Below are 22,057 nucleotides of genomic sequence, written 5' to 3'. Positions count from 1 at the left end.
TACTAGAACTGCCTTCTTCCACCTGCGTAATATCACTAAAATTAAAAACATCTCATCTAAAAATGATGCAGAAAAACTGGTTCATGCATGTGTCATGTCTAGACTGGACTATTGCAATGGTTTGTTATCTGGGTGTCCAAATACTTCTTTAAAAAGTATTCAGTTGATCCAAAATGCTGCTGCCAGAGTCTTAACTGGAGTTAGTAGGAGAGATCATATCTCTACAGTTGTAGCTTCTCTCCATTGGCTCCCTGTCAAGTCTAGAATATAATTCAAAATTTTACTTCTAACCTACAAAGCTCTAGCTCCATCAAGTGCTCACTTATGTAGGTAAACATATATGTTTAACAGCCCATTAAAATACACCAGAATGCAGTAAATGGCATCTACTTTATTACATTTTTTTTATGGGGGAGGACCCACAGACACCCCACCAGTTTGTGTCCAACCACATTACAAATGTTTCTGACGTTGATGCACTGGATCCACACGCATGAAGATCTTTGAGAACTTTCCATTAATGGAAGGCGAGCCACTGCTCATATGGAACAGAACCTGTCACGGTTTTCAGATGGAGCTGAGCAGGAATGAACTCATTTGCGCATGCAGAACTCAGAGGCAAGGTTGTAAAGTAATAATCACTTTAATAATCAAAATAAATAGCTGACGTGGCAGCAAAACTCACAGAAGGATCAGATCAGGATTATACACAGAACACAAGAGACAAACCAGGAGACAAACCAGGAGACAAACCAGGAGACAAACCAGGAGCTGTACCAGACGATGCACCGACAAAGGCCTAGACACAGACCAGGGCTTATATACACACAGGCTAGACAAGACAAATTACAAACACCTGGAGGGCATGTGGATGGAACTGATCGGGGTAATTACAGAGAGACACTAGGGACTACAGACACAGGGAGACTGACAGAGGGATCCCATCCATACAGTACCCTCCCACCAAGGACATCCCCTGGTGTACCCAGAAAGCCCCCCCCCCCCCCCCCCCCCCACAAAAAAAAAAAAAAACTAGGTTGGACAGAGGGAGGAACTGCAAGGATGTAGGGCACGAAGAAACACTAGGACAGGAAACTAAAAACCGTCAGGACAAGAGCCTGGGATCTAAACTAAACTAAACTGGAAAACACAAACAATGTCTGGACGGTCAGGAGACCATCCATAGGCTGGTTACAGTTCAGGTCGGCGGCCGGTAGTAACATGATGTTTGTTTATATATGACCCCAAATGGTAGACCAAAGACATGAGGACAACAGGGATACAAAAGTGATAGTTTATTTACAGTGCAGCTGTGGTTTTGGCTGAGGGAGAAAAAAAGGGAGACGAGATGAGTGTCTTGATATGAATGATCCTTGAAAACTGGGATGATGTTAAGTGGTTTGTCTTACAGTTGAATGCGGTTGCAGATGGTGTTGGAGTGGTGTAGACAGGGAGTACAGAACCCAGAGATGGCAGGGAATCCAGCGGGGTGAGTATTGATTGGTGAGGTAGTTTTGGTTGAAGGGTCCAGAGTGTAGTTTCTCAGATATGGGTTCCAGGGAGGTCATCCAACAAGCCGGGGCAGATCTGTCGGGTGGCCGGGAGGCCGTCCAACAAGCCGGGGCAGTTCTGGCGGGCAGCCGGGAGGCCATCCGGTGAACAGACCAGGCGGGCGGCCGGGAGGTTGTCCAGTACAAGGCACCAGATTATGTGGGCAGCCAATGGTGATTGTCGTGTTCTGCCGTCAGGAGGGTTGAACCCAATTGCAGGAGGATGACAGGAGGCTTGTGGAAAATCAAAATATTTATGCAAAACAAAGCAAAGGCTGACAGGGAAGCTACTTACTGATAACAGGACACAGGATGGAAGGCAGAAACACACACCATAAGAATAATCCCGAGACAAAGATAAGACACCAGTGAACTGAATATATATGTAGTGAGACAGGTCGGTTAGCTTCATTAGCTTCGGAGCTCCACTACATGTTATAATATCTGGACTAGTTCAAGTACCTGATATTATACTTGATTTAAACGGGTTCTCTCTTTTTCGAGCTACTTGACAGATATGTGACAGAGATCAGTGACGTGAGACGTTAATTTTCTTTGACCCATCAAATGAATGCGGTCATTTATTAACAGAATCAAAGTTTAACATCAAACATTGTACACGTGATTATTCTGATTGAAGCAATAACACAGCTTAATTACAACAGACATTTATGAAAATATCTGGATGATTTACTGGCAAGATAGAAGAGTTTTAAAGATGGGGAATGAAGGAGTTAAGTGGAGAGAAAATGTGTGTGAGAAATGTGTGTTGAAGAAGAACGACAGCACTCTCCATTCGAACCCAGCTTTCCTTGGTACACTTGCAGTTGAAGATCGACTCTTTACCTTGGCAGAGGATAATTCCGACTTCGGTGTAGAGTTGCCTTTCAACGCTTTTCCAGCGTCTCCGTAGGATGGTTGGAAAACGTCCGGAGTAGTGACGGTGCTTCGTTCACACCACGCTCACCTCTCGGTTGGACTCGCATGAGCTGTGAGCCCGTCAGAGTTCCACTCAGATGTGGAAGATTCCATAATTCCCACAAGACTCGGAAGAACTTCGGATCATGTCTGGAACCTCCTGTTCTCTCCAGCAACTTTTCTGTTCGGTTCTGCTCTCCGAACTGAACTGCTCTCCCACCGCACTGGCTGGAACTAGGAAGTGTCGACATTTAAAGAGTTCTGTTTCCGGTTCATTTGGGAAGTCCTGATTGGCTGAAAGAGCTAATCAGGGGTGTGTTTTTGTGACGTAAGAGGTCACTAGAAGTCAGAAAAACAGAAAAATGTTTTGGAACAGAGAAAATGTTTTTGAGACAGACAAGAGAAATGTTTAGGCGAGTTGGGAGGAAACAGGTGCCAGCTTCTCTATTTATGTCTGAGAGGATTTAAAAACATGACAGTTCATTCCAACAAACTTGTTTGCGTTTGTCTCCGACCTTGGACCGACTTACAACTTGCTCATTTCAGACAGAAGATCAAGAAAATGAATAATTACTCTGTACCAGACATTAACTAGATTTCTACTTTGAATGAGGATTAAAAATCATTAATACTGTTTCACAGTTGATTTAAAATGAGTAGTTCACTTCAACATTTAAAATGGTTTGAACTAAACACACTTTGATTATCAAGACATTTGTAAAATAGTAATGATAATAAAAAAGAGAGTGTTCTTTCAATTGATCAGTGCAGGACACACTTAGAAAGTCTCTGGATGAACTTAATTTTGTGTTTCTGGACTCAAATCAATGAAATGACAGTTCTTGTCCCAGGAAGGCCCTCAGGGCCAGATTTGACCTGAGGCTTAGTTCACTACATATACACACACTGATTAGGACAATGACAGGCAACTGCAGTGATTAACATTAGACACAGGTGAGACAGGGGCTGAACATGAGGGAAAACACTGAGGGCTGGAAACATGAGGAAACAGACAAGAGACAAAACCAAAACCCAACAGTACCCCCCCCCACTCAAGGGATGGCTCCAGACATCACAAGGACAAGCTACATCCAACTTGGGTGGGAGGCAGGACAAACCAAGACAGAGAAACACATAGGACCAGAAGAACAAAAAACTGACAGGTAAACTTGGGTAACGAAACACAAAACCAAATCCAGGAACCCCAACCACAGTCAAGGTGGACGGTCAGGAGACCATCCAGGGCCAGTGGTGGGATGTAACTAAGTACAAGTACTTCATTATTGTAAGTAAGTACACTTTCATGTATCTGTACTTTACTTAAGTAGAGTTAAACATGGGTACTTTTTACTTTTACTCCACTACATTTTACATTAAGTATCTGTACTTTCTACTACACTACATTTCTATAATGCGTTGTGTTACAAGTTAAATTCACGTTGCAACTTTTCTATTTGTTCGTTAATTTGAAAGTAACCGATGGTGAGAGGGGAGTTGGTCCATTGAATCAACGCAAAGTGGGCAGGTAACATTAGACCCACCTTCAAGAAGAGCTATATTCTAGTATATATGTCACTGAGCAGGGCGCACCCGCAGCACCGCTAACACACCCAAAATGGATTCCACCGAGGAAAGTCAGCCAGAAGTACGTGCCACCCATGGCCTTATTGAAAGATTATTCAGCACAGCAGGACAGATTCTCCTTCCCAAAATAGTCAGACTGGACTTATAAATCTTTGAAAACCAACTTCTTCTGAACTTGAACAAGAAATTATTACTGCAGTATTAAAATGTGTCAGTTCATGGGATGTTAGGACAGGAGACGAGATGTCTCCAAATGGCTTGACACTCGGTCCAAGTTTTGAAAATGGTGTCAGGAAGTTAAAATATTGTTCACTATTTACTCATTACAAGGTTGACTAGACAGTATTTTAACTAGAGTTGATGACAAACTGGAGTTGAAATGATTAGAGCCTATTCCTTTGTTAGATGTGTCTAATGCTCCTTTTTTTATCAGACAACTTTTACTTAAATCTTTTACTGCAGTTAAATTGACACATTGGTTTTGATTTGTATTAAATAAAAACTTTCAAAGGTAAAATCATTCCTCTTTCTTATTTTGCTTAATGGCATTTAACTCTGCATGCCATCCCTGAAATTCTGACGCACAGAATCACAAGTCCAGGTGTGAACTGTGTCACAGAGTAAACACAATAAAAACATGTATTGTCTGCAGCATTGATCATTAAAATGGCACAACACTATTAATGTATTACAGAAAATATACATACGGTGGGCACACTTAAAGATATGTAGACCATTGCATTAGGTAATACATTTAGCAAGTACTTTTAATACTTTAAGTATTTTTAAAAGCAAGTTTGTATCAGAGTTGCTGCAGGCCTCCATCCAAACTCACCTAGATAATAATTAATTTTATTCCGGATCACGCTGTTGGCCCCTATTGATCTGAAACAAGCTTGGATCATGCATTTCACTTCAGGAGGATTTTCTGGCAGCTCGCTCTGCTATTTGCTGCGAATTATCAGTTTCTGTTTCGGCCTGTTGATATTGGACCCAGCTTCTGTTTCCCATGGGAGCATCCATCCATCCGCACTGGGGGGCCGGAGCCCCCCTCAGCCCAACTCAAACTGCAGTTGGGCCACCTCGTCGGGTTTGTTTGCCCATTTGAACTGTGGCATTTTATGGTCTGAAACTTTTCTGCATCATTCATATTATTGTCACTATTTTCAGTTCTCAGATTATCTGGAGTCACTGAATCTGCCCATCACTGCAACTTTCACTGTTTTTGGGTTCTGAATGATCACGTCTTCATTAACGTTTCTCATGATTCGATTATGGGGGCTAATGGTCACACTGTTAACTCCTGTAATTAAACATCAGTCACAAAAAACTCAAGAAAATGTCTGATAATAATGTTGTTACTGCTCTCAGGGATTCAGCCCAACCCTGGACCCCCCACTAATTACAGCACACCAAATGACTTTAAGAACATGTCTGGGCTTCATTTTCTGCATGTAAACGCTCGTAGCCTTCTGAGAAAACTTGATGCTTTGAAAATTCTGGTCAGTTCTTCTGGGGCAGATGTTATCTTTATCTCTGAAACCTGGCTCAACAAATCTGGCAATCAATGGATTGAACATCTACCGCTGTGATCGTCAAAAAGGGGGGGGGTCGCTGTTTACATCAGAGATTCTTTGGTTGCTAGTCTTGTGTCTTCTAAAACAATTCCAAACCAGTTTGAAGCCTTATCTGTAAACATCACCTTGAATGGAGGCCAGATCTTAACTGTAGTCTGCTGCTACCGCCCACCCTCAGCATCACCTGAGGCTCTGTCTGCCCTGATGGAATTTCTTGGTAATTTAAAATTCAAAGAGATCCTTTTGGCTGGAGACCTCAACATTGATTGGTGTAAGTCGACCCCCCTCTGTGATAAATTCAAGGAATGTTGCCTGTCTTTCAATCTTACCCAACTGATCAACTCTCCCATTAGATTAAACAAAAACCGTCCTGAAAAATCCTCCATCTTAGACCTATTTCTAACTAATATGCCTCACAAATTCCCTGGTACAGGTGTATTCACTGATATTTTGAGTGATCATTGTGTGACAGCTGCTTTGAGAGATATTAAACTTCCACCTTCTAAGCCCAGATTAATTCAAAAAAGGGATCTGAAACATTTTTGTGAACAGTCATTCCTCTGGGATCTGTCTCACTTTGACTGGCATCACATTCTGCTAACTGATGACGTGAACTCTGCTTGGAACTATTTTCATAATAGTTTCATTTATTTTGTGAACAAACATGCTTCTTTTCGTCAGTTCAGAATAAAGGGACGAGACAGCCCCTGGTTTACTCCAGAGCTAGCTGACCTCCTGCACAAGAGAGACCATCTTTGGGCCACAGCGAGAAAATCTGACTCAGACACTGATTGGTTGAGTTTTCGACAGATGAGGAATAAATGCACAACTGCTGTCAAAGCAGCAAAACGCAACTATTTCTTATCTCAGACCTCCAAAAATCTAAATGACCCTAACAGATTCTGGAAAACCATCAAATCTCTCTCAGGCACCACCCAATCATCTGACCTCCCATCACAACTTCTCGTTAATTCTGTTCCTGTGTCAAATAAGCACGAGATCCTGAACTGTTTCAACAAACATTTTGTTGCTTCTAGTTCTTTATTTGACACAGTTGCTAACAGAAAATCAGCCATTTCCCCTAATAACCAAACTTCTACAAATCAAATCCCTCCTACAAGTCAACCCACTATTAATCACACCTTCTCTTTTTCTCCGTTCTCAGTCAGTAAGGTTAATAAACTGTTAAAAGATCTTGATCCTAAAAAATATGCAGGTCCAGATGAACTTCCACCTTATTTCTTAAGGCTGGCTGCTCATATCATCACAGTCCCTGTGACCCACATCTTCAATCTCTCCATAAGCCAAAACTCCATTCCAGATGCTTGGAAAACAGCCTTTGTTCTTTGTTTTCTGAAGGGAGGAGACCCCACCTCACTGAACAACTATCGGCCAATCTCTAAACTCTGCATTTCAGCTAAGGTTCTAGAAAAACTGATAAACTCTCAAATCAAAAATTACCTGGACTCATTTAACATCTTACCTCCCCATCAATCTGGTTTCAGGAAACAACACAGCACAACCACTGCTTCACTGACGGTTCTTAATGACATTGTTGAAGCACTGGATGCGAAGGATTATTGTGCTACACTTAGAGCTGTCTAAAGCTTTTGACACTGTGGATCATAACATCTTGTGTCATAAGCTCTCAGAAATCGGTTTCTCAGAACACACCATTGGTTGGTTCTCTAACTATCTCTCAGACCGGAGGCAATGTGCTCAACATAATGGCACTTCCTCCAGTTATTTAACAATCAACAATGGTGTACCACAAGGCTCAGTCTTAGGACCCACCCTCTTTACAATCTACATACATAATGTAGGTAAAACATCCCTAATGCATCCATACATTTCTATGCTGATGACACAGCTGTTTATTGGCAAGCTAAAACTGTTGCTAAGGCTTTCCAGCTTTTGAATTCTGCATTCAACTACATCCAGGCTGATTTGTTCCACCTCAAACTTGTCCTAAATGCCGACAAAACCAAAGGTATGCTTTTTTCAAATAGGAAGTTGGTCCCAGCAGTTCTTCCTCAGATTTTATCCTCAAATGGTGTCCCCATTGAGTTTGTTGATTCCTATAAATATTTGGGTATCTTGGTCGACTCACATCTCTCTTTTAAGCTCCATGTGGAAAACTTGGTAAAGAAACTGAAAGTTAAACTGGGTTTCTTTTTCAGAAACAGATCCTGTCTAACCCTGAATGCTAGAAAACGCCTTGTATCTGTGACTTTCCTTCCCTCAATTGATTATGGTGACATTATTTACATGAACGCTCCTACAAGAACCCTGCAGATGTTGGATGCTGCCTATCATGGTGCACTAAGATTCATAACTGGCTGTGATTATCGTACCCACCACTGCACCCTGTATTCACTGGTTAACTGGAAATCATTAACTTCACGCAGACTCTCTCACTGGTATATTTTCATCTTTAAATCACTTCTTGGTCTGCTGCCTTCATACATCTCCTCCTACATGTCTCTGCGTGAGTGCAGCTACAGCGTGCACTCTCAGGACATTATTACCTGCAGTGTTCCCTCAATGAAGACTGAACTAGGCAAAAGGGCCTTCTCCTACTCCACTCCTGTTTCCTGGAATATCTTACAAAAAGATTTGAAGCTCTCGACCTTGACCTCTCTAAGTGGCTTTAAGAATCTGTTGGACTCCTGGCAGGGACCAGTGCAGACATGTTCCTGTTTTTAGTTTTCTACATTCGCCTTAGAATCTAGCTGGGTTTTTTTTTGTTTGTTTTGTTTCCTTTTCCTTTTAGCCATCCTATTTGTAAAAAAAAAACCCAAAAAACAAAAAAAAAAACCTGCAGTATGACTTTTTATAATTGTTTATTGTTGTTGCTGTTGTCCATCGTTGTCATCTTTCTTTGTTGAAATCAGGTCTCTCTTGTAAATGAGTCCTCCAGGCTCAATGGGATTTACCTGTCTAAATAAAGGTTGAATGATTGAAGTACGGGCAGCACGGTGGCGCAACTGGTAGAGCTGCTGCCTCTCAGCGAGCAGGTCCCTGGTTCAAACCCTGGTCCAGGGGCCTTTCTGGGTGGAGTTTGCATGTTCTCTCTGTGCATGCGTGGGTTTTCTCCGGGTACTCCGGTTTCCTCCCACAGACCAAAAATATGCATGGTCTGGTAACTCTACATTGTCCCTAGGTGTGAGTGAGAGAGTGAATGTTGTTTGTCTCTATGTGGCCCTGCGATGGACTTGCGACCCCTCCAGGGTGTACCCCGCCCCTCGCACAGTGATTGCTGGACATGGGCACCAGCGACCCCTGTGACCCAAAATGGAACAAACGGGTAAAGATAATGGATGGATGGATGGATGATTGAAGTACTTATTTACTTTTACTTAAGTAAAAACTTTAATGTGGTACTTCTACTTTTACTAGAGTACATTTTTGTCTGTTTATTTGTACTTTTACTTAAGTACAGTGTTTGAGTACTTTCTCCACCACTGTTCAGGGCAGGACCAGTATTCAGGAGGGCGACCAGGTGACCACCCCCAATGAGACAGGAGATCAGGGGGTTGGCCAGGAAACCATCCACCTTTAGGCCAGATCTCCGGCGGGTGGCCAGGGGACCCTCCATCTAGGGGTAGACTCGGGGTAGACATCTCGGGCCAGGATCGTCTGCGGTCGGGCCCAGATCGAATACCTCAGGGGGGCCGGGATCTTCTGTGGTCAGGCCCAGAGCAGGGACCTCCAGAGACGACTCGGGAACGAGGACCTCCAAAGACAAGCCAGGAGCGAGGACCTCCGAAGACAACTCAGGAGTGAGGACCTCCGAAGACGAGCCAGGAGCGAGGACCACAGAAGACGAGCCAGGAGCGAGGACCTCAACTGCAGAGCCAGGATCTTCTGCGGTAGAGTGGATCTCAGCAGAAGAGCCAGGAACCAGATCTGCAGCAGATGGTGGTGGTGGAGTCAGGGCTGCAGTAGGTGGTGGTGGTAGAGTCAGGGCTGCAGCAGGAGAGTCAGGGACCAGAACTACAGCTGGAGAACCAGGAATGGGAACCAGAGATGGGGCTGCAACTGGAGAACCAGGGACCAGGGCTGCAGCTGGAGAACCAGGGACTGCAACTGGGGAACCAGGGACCAGAGATGGGGCTGCAGCTGGAGAACCAGGGACCAGAGATGGGGCTGCAGCTGGAGAACCAGGGACCAGAGACAGGACTGCAGCTGGGGAGCCAGGGACCGAAGACGGGGCACAGCTGGGGAACCAGGGACCAGGGCTGCAGCAGGTGAACCAGGGACCAGAGCTGCAGCAGGTGAGTCAGGGACCAGGGCTGCAGTGGGAGAACCGGGGACCAGAGCTGCAGTGGGAGAGCCTGGAGTCAGGACTGCAGCAGGAGAACTGGGGGCCAGAGATGCAGCAGGTGGTGGAGGAGTCAGAGCTGCAGTAGCAGGTGGTGGAGGATTCAGAGCTGCAGCAGCAGGTGGTGGAGGAGTCAGAACTGCAGCAGGTGGTGGAGCCATGAACCCCTCTGGAAGACACGAGTAAGGAGCATCCACCTGGGTCTCCTCACGGCAGGACAGAAACGGAGCCAGACATGTTGCCACTATAGAAATCTGCCACCGTTCCAGCTCCTCCAGCGAGGGAGGGCTGTACTGCTCCTCCAACAAGTGGGGGCATGGGTTCCTCTCCCCTCGCAAACTCCCCCTTAGCTCCTCCAGCGAACGAGAGCTGAGCTGCTACTCTGATGGACACAGGTACCTCCCCCCCCCAGCAAAATTTTCTGCAGTTCCTCTAGCAACGGAGGTCTGGGCTTTTCGTCTGCTCGCGTGGTTCTCCCATTCTTGCGCTGGGTTCGGGGAGGACCAGCGGTTTGCCGCCCTTCTCTCTGACGATTGCTTGGGACAGCCAGGTGAAGAGCGAGGAGGAGGTGGGCAGCGGGGTGCAGCAGCGAGGCAGAGAGGGATGGAGAGGCTGTGAGGCAGGTCCCCCAAAACGGATTCTTCCTCCTCTCCTCCTTCTCCATGTCTCATTGAGTGGTCTTATCCACCTCACGGGCCAGAAACTCAAACAAGTTTATCATCTTCCTGCTGGGTTCAAAGTTGGTCTCGGGATTCTGTCGCGTTCTGCTGTCAGGAGTGTTGAACCCAATTGCAGGAGGATGACAGGAGGCTCGTGGAAAATCAAAATATTTATTATACAAAAACAAAGCAAAGGCTGACGGGGCAGCTACTTACTGATAACAAGACACAGGATGGAAGGCAGAAACACACAATAAGGAAAATCCAGAGCCAAAACAAGACACCAGTGAACTGAATATATACACACACTAATTAGGACAATGACAGACACCTGCTGTGATTAACATTAGACACAGGTGAGATGGGGCTTGAACACAAGGGAAAACACTGAGGGCTGGAAACATGAGGAAACAGACAGAGACAGAACCAAAACTCAACAGTGATGGATACCCTAAGAGACCATGACCGCCCTGCTCAAGGAAAGAGGACTAGAGGGACCATAGGTTCTGGTGTGGGGACCACAGCTGTCACAGAGGCTAGAAGATCTGTAAAAAGTGATGAGCCCATGGAGACTACAACTTTTATTGAGACTGCAGGTGACATAGAGGTCTCAGGCATAACAGGAGGAGGTGTGGCCACTTCTGGGGCTGCAGCAGGAGGCATGGCTTTTTCTGGGGCTGCAGCAGGAGGTGTGGCCGCTTCTGGCACTGCAGCAGGAGGCGTGGCCACTTCTGGGGTTGCTGTAGGAGATGTGGCCACTTCTGGGACTGCAGCAGGGGGTGTAGCCATCTCTGCAACTGTAGCAGAGGGTGTGGATCTTGGAGACGTGGAACTCGGAGACATGGGACCCAGAGACGTGGGACTCAGATCTTCTGTAGAATGATCTTCTGAGACAGGATCTTCTGCGGCAGGATCAGGATCTGACATGGAGCACGAAGAAGTTGGAGACGTGGAACTCGGAGATGTGGAATTTGAATCTGGGCGTGCAGTTGGTGTAGGATCCTCTGGAGGCACAGCTGGCTTAGGACCTTCTGTAGATGTAGAGGCGTCAGCTGGCATGGGACCCTCAGTAGATGTAGAGGCGTCGGCAGTCTTGAGACCCTCAGTAGACATCAAAGCATTGGCAGACCTGGGACCCTTTGCAGACGTTGAAGCATCGGCGGACCTGGGACCCTCTGTAGATGTCAAAGCGTCGGCGGACCTAGGACCCCCTGCGGACATTGAAGCATTGGCAGACCTGGGACCCTCTGCAGATGGACCTCAGTGGGCAGACCAGGAGCGAGGACCTCAGCGGGCGGACCAGGAGCGAGGACCTCAGTGAGTGGACCAGGAGTGAGGACTTCAGCAGGCAGACCAGGAGCAAAGACCTCAGCGGGCAGACCAGGAGCAAAGACCTCAGCAGGCACGTCAGCGGCGAGGAGCTTGGCAGGCAGGTCAGCTGCGAGGAGCTCAGCAGGGCCTTCGGCGGTAGGACCTTCGGTGGCAGGGTCTTCGGCAGCAGGGTCTTCGGGTGCTAGTGCTGAGTCATGCACTGGGACAGGGGCTGAGTCAGGCATTGGGACAGGGGCCGAGTCAGGCGCTGGGACAGGGGCCGAGTCAGGTGCTAGGACATGGACCGAGTCAGGCGCTGGAGCAGGGGACGAGTCCCTGAAACCTTTCTGCCGTCAACTCCTGCCGTGGCGGCGACGGCGTGGTCCAGGGCCAAGATCGGGCCGGAGCTCCTCCTTGGGCTCAGGGCCTCCCTCGGAAATTGACTCTGCAGCCGGGGAGAGCCAGGGACTTGTTCTGCAGCTGGGCGGCCAGGGACTGTCTCTGAAGCAGGGGCATCTGGCTCAGCAGCAGGGGAGTCTGGGCAGAGTCAGGAAAAGGAGGGTCTGGATCTGAGGCTGGAACGGAATTAGAAGCAGGGATGTCAGAGGCTGTTTGAGATTGTTCAGAGTCTGGCTGTTTTTTCAAAGTTCTTATTTCAATTAAGGGCTGCCGATATTCTGGGATTTGTGTTAGACTGGGTTGAGATAATAATAGTTTCTCGGCAAGGGAGAGCACAGTGTCAAGGTAGTCCGGGTCGTGTTTAGCAGAGGAGAGTCAATTTAGTAGAATCTGGTTTATTTGGGTGAGGTCACTGGGTTGGAGCTGGGGAGTGTTGGTTCCAGTCTTTAGTTAAGCTCTATGGAGGGGTGAGGTGACTGATTCCACCTTCACCGGAACCCTGGGAGGTGAGGCGATGGGACCCGCCCCTGCGAAGACACTGAGACTGAATTCAGGAGGCTCAGTCTTGCCGAACCAAGCAGGAGCGGCTTCGAGTGACAGTAAGGTTTTGGTCTCTGCCCTCATCAGAACCCTGTGAGGTAAGACAATGGGACCCGTCCACACTGAAGCGCTGGGATCGGAGGAACTGACAGAGGTATGGTGGACTGCTTCCGGGTCCTCTTTCTGCCACTCTGACGGCGGAGTTGGCGATGGGACGCAGGAACAATACAGAGTTCGTTCTCCGTTTCAGCGTCCTCCCCGGACGTCCACCCCGAGGAGATGAGTGGTGCTGGAGAGGAGGGGGAACTGGGCTCACATGTCAGGCAGTTCACCCGGAGCTGGAAACGCTTTATTTCCTCCTCCAGCACGAGAAGAGGCGAGGGCAGGATCTCCACTGCCTGTCTGTAGTGTTCAGGAGTCTGGACGGGTTCGGTCCAGAACCCGCTGCATCAGATCACGGGCTCAACCATCTGCGTTGGCTCATGCAGACAGGTGAGTGAAGCTGAGAACATTCTGCTTGTTGGGTTCTGGTCTGGTCAGTGCATACTCTCACGGTTTTCAGACGGAGCTGAGCAGGGATGAACCCATTTGAGCATGCAGAACTCGGAGGTGAGGTTGTAAAATAATAATCACTTTAATAATCAAAATAAATAGCTGACGTGGCAGCAAAACTCACAGACAGGATCAGGTCAGGATTATACACGGAACACAGGAGACAAACCAGGAGCTGTAACAGACGATGCACCGACAAAGGCCTAGACACAGACCAGGGCTTATATACACACAGACTAGACAAGACAAATTACAAACACCCGGAGAACACGTGGGTGGAGCTGATCGGGGTAATTACAGAGAGACATTAGGGAGTACAGACACAGGGAGACTAACAAAGGGATACCATCCTTACAGAACCAGTTTTCCTCTATGCCCCGAGCTTGGGTCAGACTGCACTTTAGACGCATATCTGTGGACAGGCTCTTTCACTTACCCACTATTCAGAGGTTGAACTGGACAACTTCAAAAAAACATTCAATACAAAAACAACTGGACTTTATTTGTAACAGAAGACGTTTCGCTCCTCATCCGAGGAGCTTTCTCAATTCAAAGAGCAGAGAGTGAGGGGTTCAGGTCCAGTTGTTTTTGTATTGAACGTTTTTTGAATTTATCATGTTCTGGATGACTGAGAATCTTCACCAGCAAACTGGAGAACATGAAACATTTAAAGACCCAGTTCTAAATTTCGTTTTTTTATTTTTTATTTTATTGTGAAAGTGTGCACATTTTGTCTTTATCCCTTTGAAATTGTGAATATATGTGTTTTCTATTGTTACATTGTTAACCATTCTCCTAAAACAGCTCTCAATGTTATTAGTTTCTCACTCTCCAGGCTTTTGTCGTACATATGATCTGATTTAGCCTATTCATACTTGTACACTAACATTAGGTGTCATTGCTCTTTGCTTAGCCAAATAATACTTTGTTTTGTAGTCAATCAATCAGCTACAAAGTACACTTCCTGATGCTGGTTCCTGTTTTGTATTAGAAACGTCCACATTCATATTTTGAGACTTTTTTCCCTTTGTTATCATCTTTTTTTTTTTTTTTTTTTCTCAAGCCCATCACACATGTACTTACTTGTTGTTATGAATTTCAGCTGCAAATAGGTGTTTGGAGATGAAGTGATACTCCACACCTTCTGTCTCATAGGTCTTCTTAGCTCGACTTGTATCTGAAAGAAACAGAAAGGGCAAAAACACAGAGGAGTAAATACTAAAAACTCAGACTGTGTAACTCTGTTGGAAAAGAAACTGTTTTTAAATGAGCCATATTTTAACAGTACCAGAGACATGAATATGAGCATTATAGACCATGCCAGTTTTAGCATACCGGTATATTGGTGTGCCATAGCACTATAAAATTAAAATAAAAAAACTACAGTGCTGCTGTGTTTCAATAAACATGTCTGTAATTTTGCAACAGTGTTTGTAGGAAAAGAAGCTGTGGCCACAGGTTTTAGAAGCTGGAAGGTAGCTGAGTTTAGGAATTCTCATTAATGCTCACAAAGTTTAGCAGTAAAATGGGTGGGTGGGGTGGGGGTGGGTTTTCAGTATATGGAGGGAACAAGAGCAGATAGACCTGCTAGATTTGTCAGGAGACAGGAGGTTAATCACATTCTGGATCATTTTAGAAGGTAAAGGGGAGAAGTTCACAGCCGACAAACACAAAACAAACTAGTGTATTAATTTTTTTTCACCTGCAGAAAAAAGTACCATATTCTGATTTACTCTCCTCTGATTCACTTCAGCAGTGTGTTCAAGGTGTTGTGTTCAGATTGAATCTCTTTGATGGACTGCTGCTGACTGATCTACAAGGTCCATGCAAAACCAGCAGTGATTTATTAACTGAACCGTCATAGAAAGCACTGAAGAAGATCAATGGCTTCATGTCATTAGTCTCATACAGCATCATGCTGGATCAGAGTTTTGATGAGATAAACTTAAGCATCCTGTTTAAAAATTACTACATCTCACTTCTAAAAACCTTTATGTAGTTTATTTTAGCATCTGCTTTGTGGCACAGAAAATGAAAACTACAACAAAAGAATCCACTCGTTCACAAATAATGGAAAAAATCTGTCAGCTTGGGCTGGGATCAAACTGTTTAACCCCCAACTTTAAGAACTTTTTGCAGTGCTTCTTGTATTAGATGGCTGGTTTACAGTGACGGGCAAAGAAAAGACAAAAGCTGTAGCTACAGGTCAGCGGTCCACCAAACTCTGCTTTTCTAGTTGACTACAGTAGTCCCTCGCACTTCAATTTTCCCAGACTCGCTATATCGCGGTTTGTGGACAAACATTACTGTACATAATATCTTCAAAGAATAAAATAAAAAAATGTGCTGCCATTTTGTAGTTTTCTTTCATTAAGCCTTCACTGTTTTGCCAGTCTAAAGAACTACGTTACCCAGAAGCCATCCGTTCACTTAGTCAACACTGCTTCCAACCGCTGCTTTCTGCAAATGGAAGGAAAGTTTTGCAGAAATGTCAGAAGTTCTGTCAGAATCAGCTCACAGGGCTGACAGGAATGTCACAAATAATTCTGGAGCTGAACTCATCCTTCGAGTTGTATCCTCACTGCTGAGTAGCTGGGCTGCAGTTGATCTGGACTCAGTGTGATCCGGATCCTGGGAGCTGCACACGACAGATGGCTGCGGGGTTTAGCCTGGTTCTGGTAGTGCAGTGCTGGTCAGGACTGGGCCAGAGGTGGTGTACTAAATCCTGGGCAGCCTTGCTCCTGGAGCAGCAGCACGTACACATCAAGCTGGATGGAGCGATGGGCTTCAGTCATGCTGCACCGGGACTTTTTTCATGTATCGTGTCAGACCAGAACTGAGCTGATCCTGTTCTGCAGAGCCTGGTAAGTACAATTTAGTAGCTATATATACTTATATGTAGCTTGTTGTTAAAATGAGTAGGTTTAAGAGTTTAGAGGACTGATTGTGGGCTTCATTGCTGCAGGATAGGTCTGCAGAAACGAACCGAGTTGGAATAGAACAGAGATGGACCAGACCAAGAGTTCTGCAGAGCTAGTAAGTAAAATTTAGTAATGTATGTTGTTAAAATGACGTAGGTTTAAGAGTTTAGAACATTGCAAGAGTGTGGGAAGGGTTTCTAAAGCCTTAATATATACTGTATATAAATACTAAAATAAACTACTACTACTGCTACTACTACTACTACTACTACTACTACTACTACTACTACAGTGCTTGTGTACATAATTTCATTCCATCTCATGTACTACATGAGATGGTAATGACAATAACATTTACTTGAAATTGAACTTGGACTACTGTATCCCTACTTCGCTGTTTTTCACTTATCATGGGGACGTGATCCACTAAACCCCATGATAAACGTGGGACTACTTTATATTGGCAAAAAAACTTTGGGCTTCAGTCAAAACAACATTGTGTGATGAACACATCCATGTGTCCCCAGGCAGCAATCTCACAATAAATAAGGAGGGATGAGACACTTTCTGAGCCTCTTCCTTCTCAGTAGCTATGTTTACATGCGCAGAATTCTTTGACCGGATTGAAATGTGTTCTGTTTGAATAATTCAAATGTATCGTTTACATGGGCACAATCCGTTCACGATGTGCGTTTACATGCAACGGGCTTTGATTCTGAACAGAAGTACTGACATGCGCAGAGTGGTAAACTCTCCTTAAAAAACCACCGAAGAAGAAGTTACTTCCGTGTAAACCATAGAAGAAGAAGTTCTCTTTCCGGGACGAACGTAAACACACTTGAGCGACAAAAATGGACCCGCGACAGGTTTTAATGACTGTGATGGAGTTGTTACTGCACTCCCTGCTTGAGCTACAGGCGAAGCAACGCATGCTTTTAGTCTTTTTTCTTCGTAGGATGAGAGCGCGGAAGGAAAAATACATCCGAGAAAGTTCTTTGCTGCCGGCAAGTTTAATGCTGCTGCCACTACCTCCACAAACGACCAGAAACCAGTGGATGAAAGTTCGAAGTAAAGACTGGTGGGAGCGTGTGGTCCTCATGCAGTTCACCGACCAGGAGTGGAAGCAGAATTTTCGCATGACACATCTGTCTTTCACAAAGTTGTGCACTTTGATGGAGAGTCATTTAGCCCCAGAAGAGGTGACTGTTAGAACTCCAATTCCGCTCATGATGCGAGTTGCAGTTGTTCTGTATAAACTGGGCAGCTGTGCCGAATAGCGAGTCATTGCAAATCAATTTGGAATAAGTAAGAGCAGTGTTAAAAATTGTGTGTACATGTTTTGTAAAAGCATGGTGAGAGGGCCAATTAAACAGCTGATCCGAGCACCAACTGACATGGAGGCACTGGAGATCGCCAGAGCTTTTGAGGCTTCCCATCACATCCCTCATATTATGGGTCTCATCGATGGATCACACATCCCGGTTCTTCCCCCCTCTGATGGATATAAAGACTTTGTTTACCGTAAAGGCTGGCCATCCTATGTCCTCCAAGCTGTTGTGAACAACTGCTGGTAAGACAAATACACGCTGTATGCTTAAATAAACTTGTTTTTCTTTCTTTTTCTACCTGTCTATGCTTGATACTGTCTGTATTTATTATTAATTACTGTTCTTCCTCTGTTTTTCTCAGTTTCTGGAGCATCAGTTGCAAGATGCCAGGCAGTGCCCATGATGCCAATGTCCTGCACCACTCTGACCTCTATCAAAGGGCTCATCTAATGCCAAAAGTAAGGCTAATATTTACTATATTGTATTTATTATTTCTACAACTATAAACTATAAAGTAGAGATACTTAGCTGTAAAATTATTTTTTTTAATGTTTGTTAGAAGCATGCCTTTAAACAAATGGTTAAATGTTGCCAATATTTGCTATATTGTATTTAGTATTACTACAACTATTACAGCTAAGGTTCTCAAAGTAGAGATACATAGCTGTAAAGTTTTATTTAAAAAAAAAAGTTTGTTTGAACCATGCCTTTAAACAATGTCTAAGTAAAATACTAAATATTAGTATGTCCTTTTTTTGCGGTCTGTGAGGAACATCGAAGGAAAGGACGTCAGTCTCCTCGTTGTTGGTGACCCTGCATACCCGCTGTTGGACTGGCTCATCAAAGGATACCCAAACTCTCCTCGTCTGACTCCTCAACAAGAGTCATTTAATGTTTACCTTAGCTCAGTCAGGGTGGGCGTAGAGATGACCTTCGGGTTGCTGAAGTCACGGTGGAGAGTTCTTCTAAAAAGAAGTGACTTTCATTTCACCTTTGCTCCAAAAATGATCGCCACCTGTTGTGCACTCCACAACTTCTGCCAGAGGGAGAGGGATTATGGCAACAGCAACTGGTTGGAAGAGGCACGTGACCGTGCAAACAACTACCCTCAGCCTAACCAGCCAGTGAATCTTCAGTGTAGTGTTGGTGGAAACGGTGCAAGAGAGGCACTGACTGCATATATGTCCAAGTTTCCACTCCGTACAGGCCATCTGCATTAAAGGGGCTTTTTAAATATACAATATATACTTGTCATGTATGTGTTCAGATGCAGCTAACATTTGTATAAAGATATTATAACAAAACGGCAAATAATACTAGTGTACATCGGAGCTCTTTAATGGACCAAACATTTTAATAAATTCTTGTAAACATTTTATATTGCTTGTTGGCACTGTGTGAAATGTGTTTCATTCTCAGTGCAATTTGAGGTAGCCTACATCACAAAAACATAAAAATTATACATTCAAAAAGTTTGTGCAAAACAGACAATGTGCACAGATCATCACATCTTGTAATGAAAACAGAAAAAAACATTCTTTGGTCATTTAAAACTACAGTAACGTGCAATTCAACAGTAACTTCTTTATCAACTCATCCTGTACTTTCAGAATTACAATATCAAAAAATATCTATATATATATAATATGAAACTTTAGCTGCTGCTCAAATAACAAACTTTTTTTAAACTTTAGTTTAGGTCATGGAGGTGGTAATCCGAGTTGTAGCTTGGGTTCTGAGGAAATTGAGCAGACCGGCTTTGACCTGGGTATTGATGCTGAGGGTAGGGAGGAACTGGAGATCTTCCCTGTGGAGGTGGGGTCATTTGAGTCATGATGGACTTTAATCCATCAAAACATTGCCTCACTAGGCGCTCAGTTGAGAGTGTGTTTTCTTCTAAGAACCTTACAAACAACCTTTCTTCTCTTTGCTGCCATCGTTCCTGTTGTTCTTCTATCCATTTGTTCTGGGACTCTTGCATCTTCTGGTAGAAGGATTGCTGTTCGGTGGCCCAAGTCTGCATAACCAGAGTTCCCTCGTGGTCCTGCAATGATGTAAAACACTATTACTTGCTTGGATGCAGTACTAACATAATCTCTCTAAACACTGTATAAACATTTGTTACTGTTTTTGTCATCTGGAACACACAACTTACTCTTCCTTGATGTCCTCGTCTGTTGAAAGTTTCTTGGACTGTTGTTTGTTGTGTGCTGCTGTCAGCTGCTTCATCAAAGCTGGACTCATCATCTGAAAAAGAAAAAATAAAGTCTAACTGGTCCCCTGGTATGTTGAAATTTGTTAGGTTAATTATCTGGTTAGTTGGGGTAGTGTTATAATCCACAATATAGGTCTCATGTTCTCTACTGTGTACAATCCTTGGAGGTATAATTATGCTAGCCCTAAAGCTACTCTTGCTTCTTATTATAATTACATTTTAACATATTTGTTGTATCCCAGTTACACCAAGTAATACAGTACAGAGGGTTAATGTGGCTTGAAGAGTATCTTATCGGAAAGGATGCTTTGTTCCGGATTTGCTTCGGGGCTGTAGTCCTCAGATTCCTCCTCATAACCTTGGTCCACACCGCTGCCTGTCGTGTTGGCCAGTGGCCGCTCTCTCATCAGTTCGTCCATCAACATGTAAAATGAAAAAGTGGTGGGGTCAGAGCCACTTCTCCCGTTCTTGTTCTTAGCTTGGTAGTACTTAGCTTTCAAGCTCTTCCAGCGTTTTTTTATTTGCTCAATTGTTCGATGGATTCCGGCTTCTTCCAGTTTTTCATGCACTTGTTTAAATAACTCCGTGTTCCTACACTTTCGACCGTCAAGGCGTTCGATAATTTTGAGTTCTTTTAACGTTTCGATTAGAAATGTTGTATCGCTCACCGACCAGTTCTGCTTCCCCGCCATGTTAGCATCTACACATTAGCCAGGCGGAAAAGGAAACGCGTAGAGGTACGCGCCGCACATGCGCAGTCAGGTCATTTTTTCACCATCAGATAAAAACGAACAGATCAAGTGTTTACATGCGCACCGATCGGGCCACGGATCGGCGTAAACCACCCGTTTCGATCTGATCACAAATTATAACGGATCGCGCCGAATACACAAAAAATAACCCGAACGGAGCGTTTACATGACACACTTTTGTTCCGACCGGCCATCTGATCCGGTTACTTTTGTCCATGTAAACATACCCAGTGAGAGTCAGGACTTGTGCAGTATGTCATTTATATAAGTCTGAATCAGACTGTCTGGGCTGCATTAAACAAAAGCATAGTAGGCCACATTTGAGAGCAATTAACTGGATTTGCTGTTATGGGTAGTTTAAACACAAAAAACAAAACAAAAAAAAAACTGTGTAATTAGATAACAAAGTTCATGCTCAATCATCCAGGTACCAAATTCAATAATTCTCAGTCAGGTAATCTGGACAGTTTCTTTTTTATAGAGATGTTTCACCTGCTATCCAGAGGACTTTATCAGTCTGAGGGGTTCCAGTAAACTGTTTCCCCACCAAGCAGTAAACTCCTTAAGTGGACCAACCAGTGTGCTGGAGCTAAGATGGCTTCTGGGGGCCGTCCTGTCTCCCATCGACTCCTCCCAGGCAAGCAGCCACAGCCAAAGTGGTTCAAGGCAACAAATATTAGATATTTTACAGACAGAGTTACAGGAATTTACACTGTATCACAAGCTACAGCACAAATGTCATTGTACAAAATGTGAATGTTTTAATGTAAACAAAATGTTACTGTATGTCTGAAAAGTGTATGCATCTTGTTTCTTCCAGAGCAGGACCCTCACCCAGACCAAAGCAGGACTCTTACATAACATACTTACATAATCTTATGAACAACAAGAATATTGTGGGTTTTTTTCATTTGAAGTGGCCCAAATCACTTATATTAAAAGTAAACTAATGTAAATTGCTGCTGTAAATTGATTCATTTAATAAACCATGTAACTTGATATGATCCCAGATTTTGAACAGGTGTGATATTGGTGTGTGGCCACAGCATGCACATCTGATGATGTTCACAGTGGTCCTCAGTGTGCACAGGGAGCTTGTGTGTTTCAGATTCAGAGTCAGAGTTTCTTTATTTGTCATTCGCACCACATGTGGTACATGTGGTGGAACGAGATTGTGTACTCGGTGTCCCAGTAACATCTAACAATAAAATGTAAAAGAAAAACAGTAATAAGATCTAAGATATGAACCAAGAAAAACATCAACTAAAAATACGCTAAGCACTAGTAGCATAAAAACAATACACCAAACAGCAGCACAGACATGAGTCTGTGTGAGCAGATGAGTATAAATGAACACAGCAACATGAAACAGATCAGCAGTGTAATGAACTATATCTGTTGATATTATTCATAAATTAAACGGATTC

General features: G+C 44.3%; 1 protein-coding gene across 1 annotated transcript in view; it reads right to left on the bottom strand.

The window, feature by feature from the left end:
* Window positions 1–22,057, bottom strand: part of mpp7a (membrane palmitoylated protein 7a) — a 476,133-nt gene that overhangs the window by 97,821 nt on the left and 356,255 nt on the right. The window contains 1 exon segment of the mRNA XM_037694433.1: window positions 14,498–14,591. Coding sequence (XP_037550361.1) covers window positions 14,498–14,591 — 94 coding nt within the window.

The sequence above is a fragment of the Nematolebias whitei genome, chromosome 20 (assembly GCF_014905685.2).
Source record: "Nematolebias whitei isolate Nwh7 chromosome 20, NemWhi1, whole genome shotgun sequence".
NCBI classification, from domain to species: domain Eukaryota; kingdom Metazoa; phylum Chordata; class Actinopteri; order Cyprinodontiformes; family Rivulidae; genus Nematolebias; species Nematolebias whitei.
Note: the sequence above shows the minus strand (reverse complement) of the source record. Positions and strands in the feature narration are given on the sequence as shown.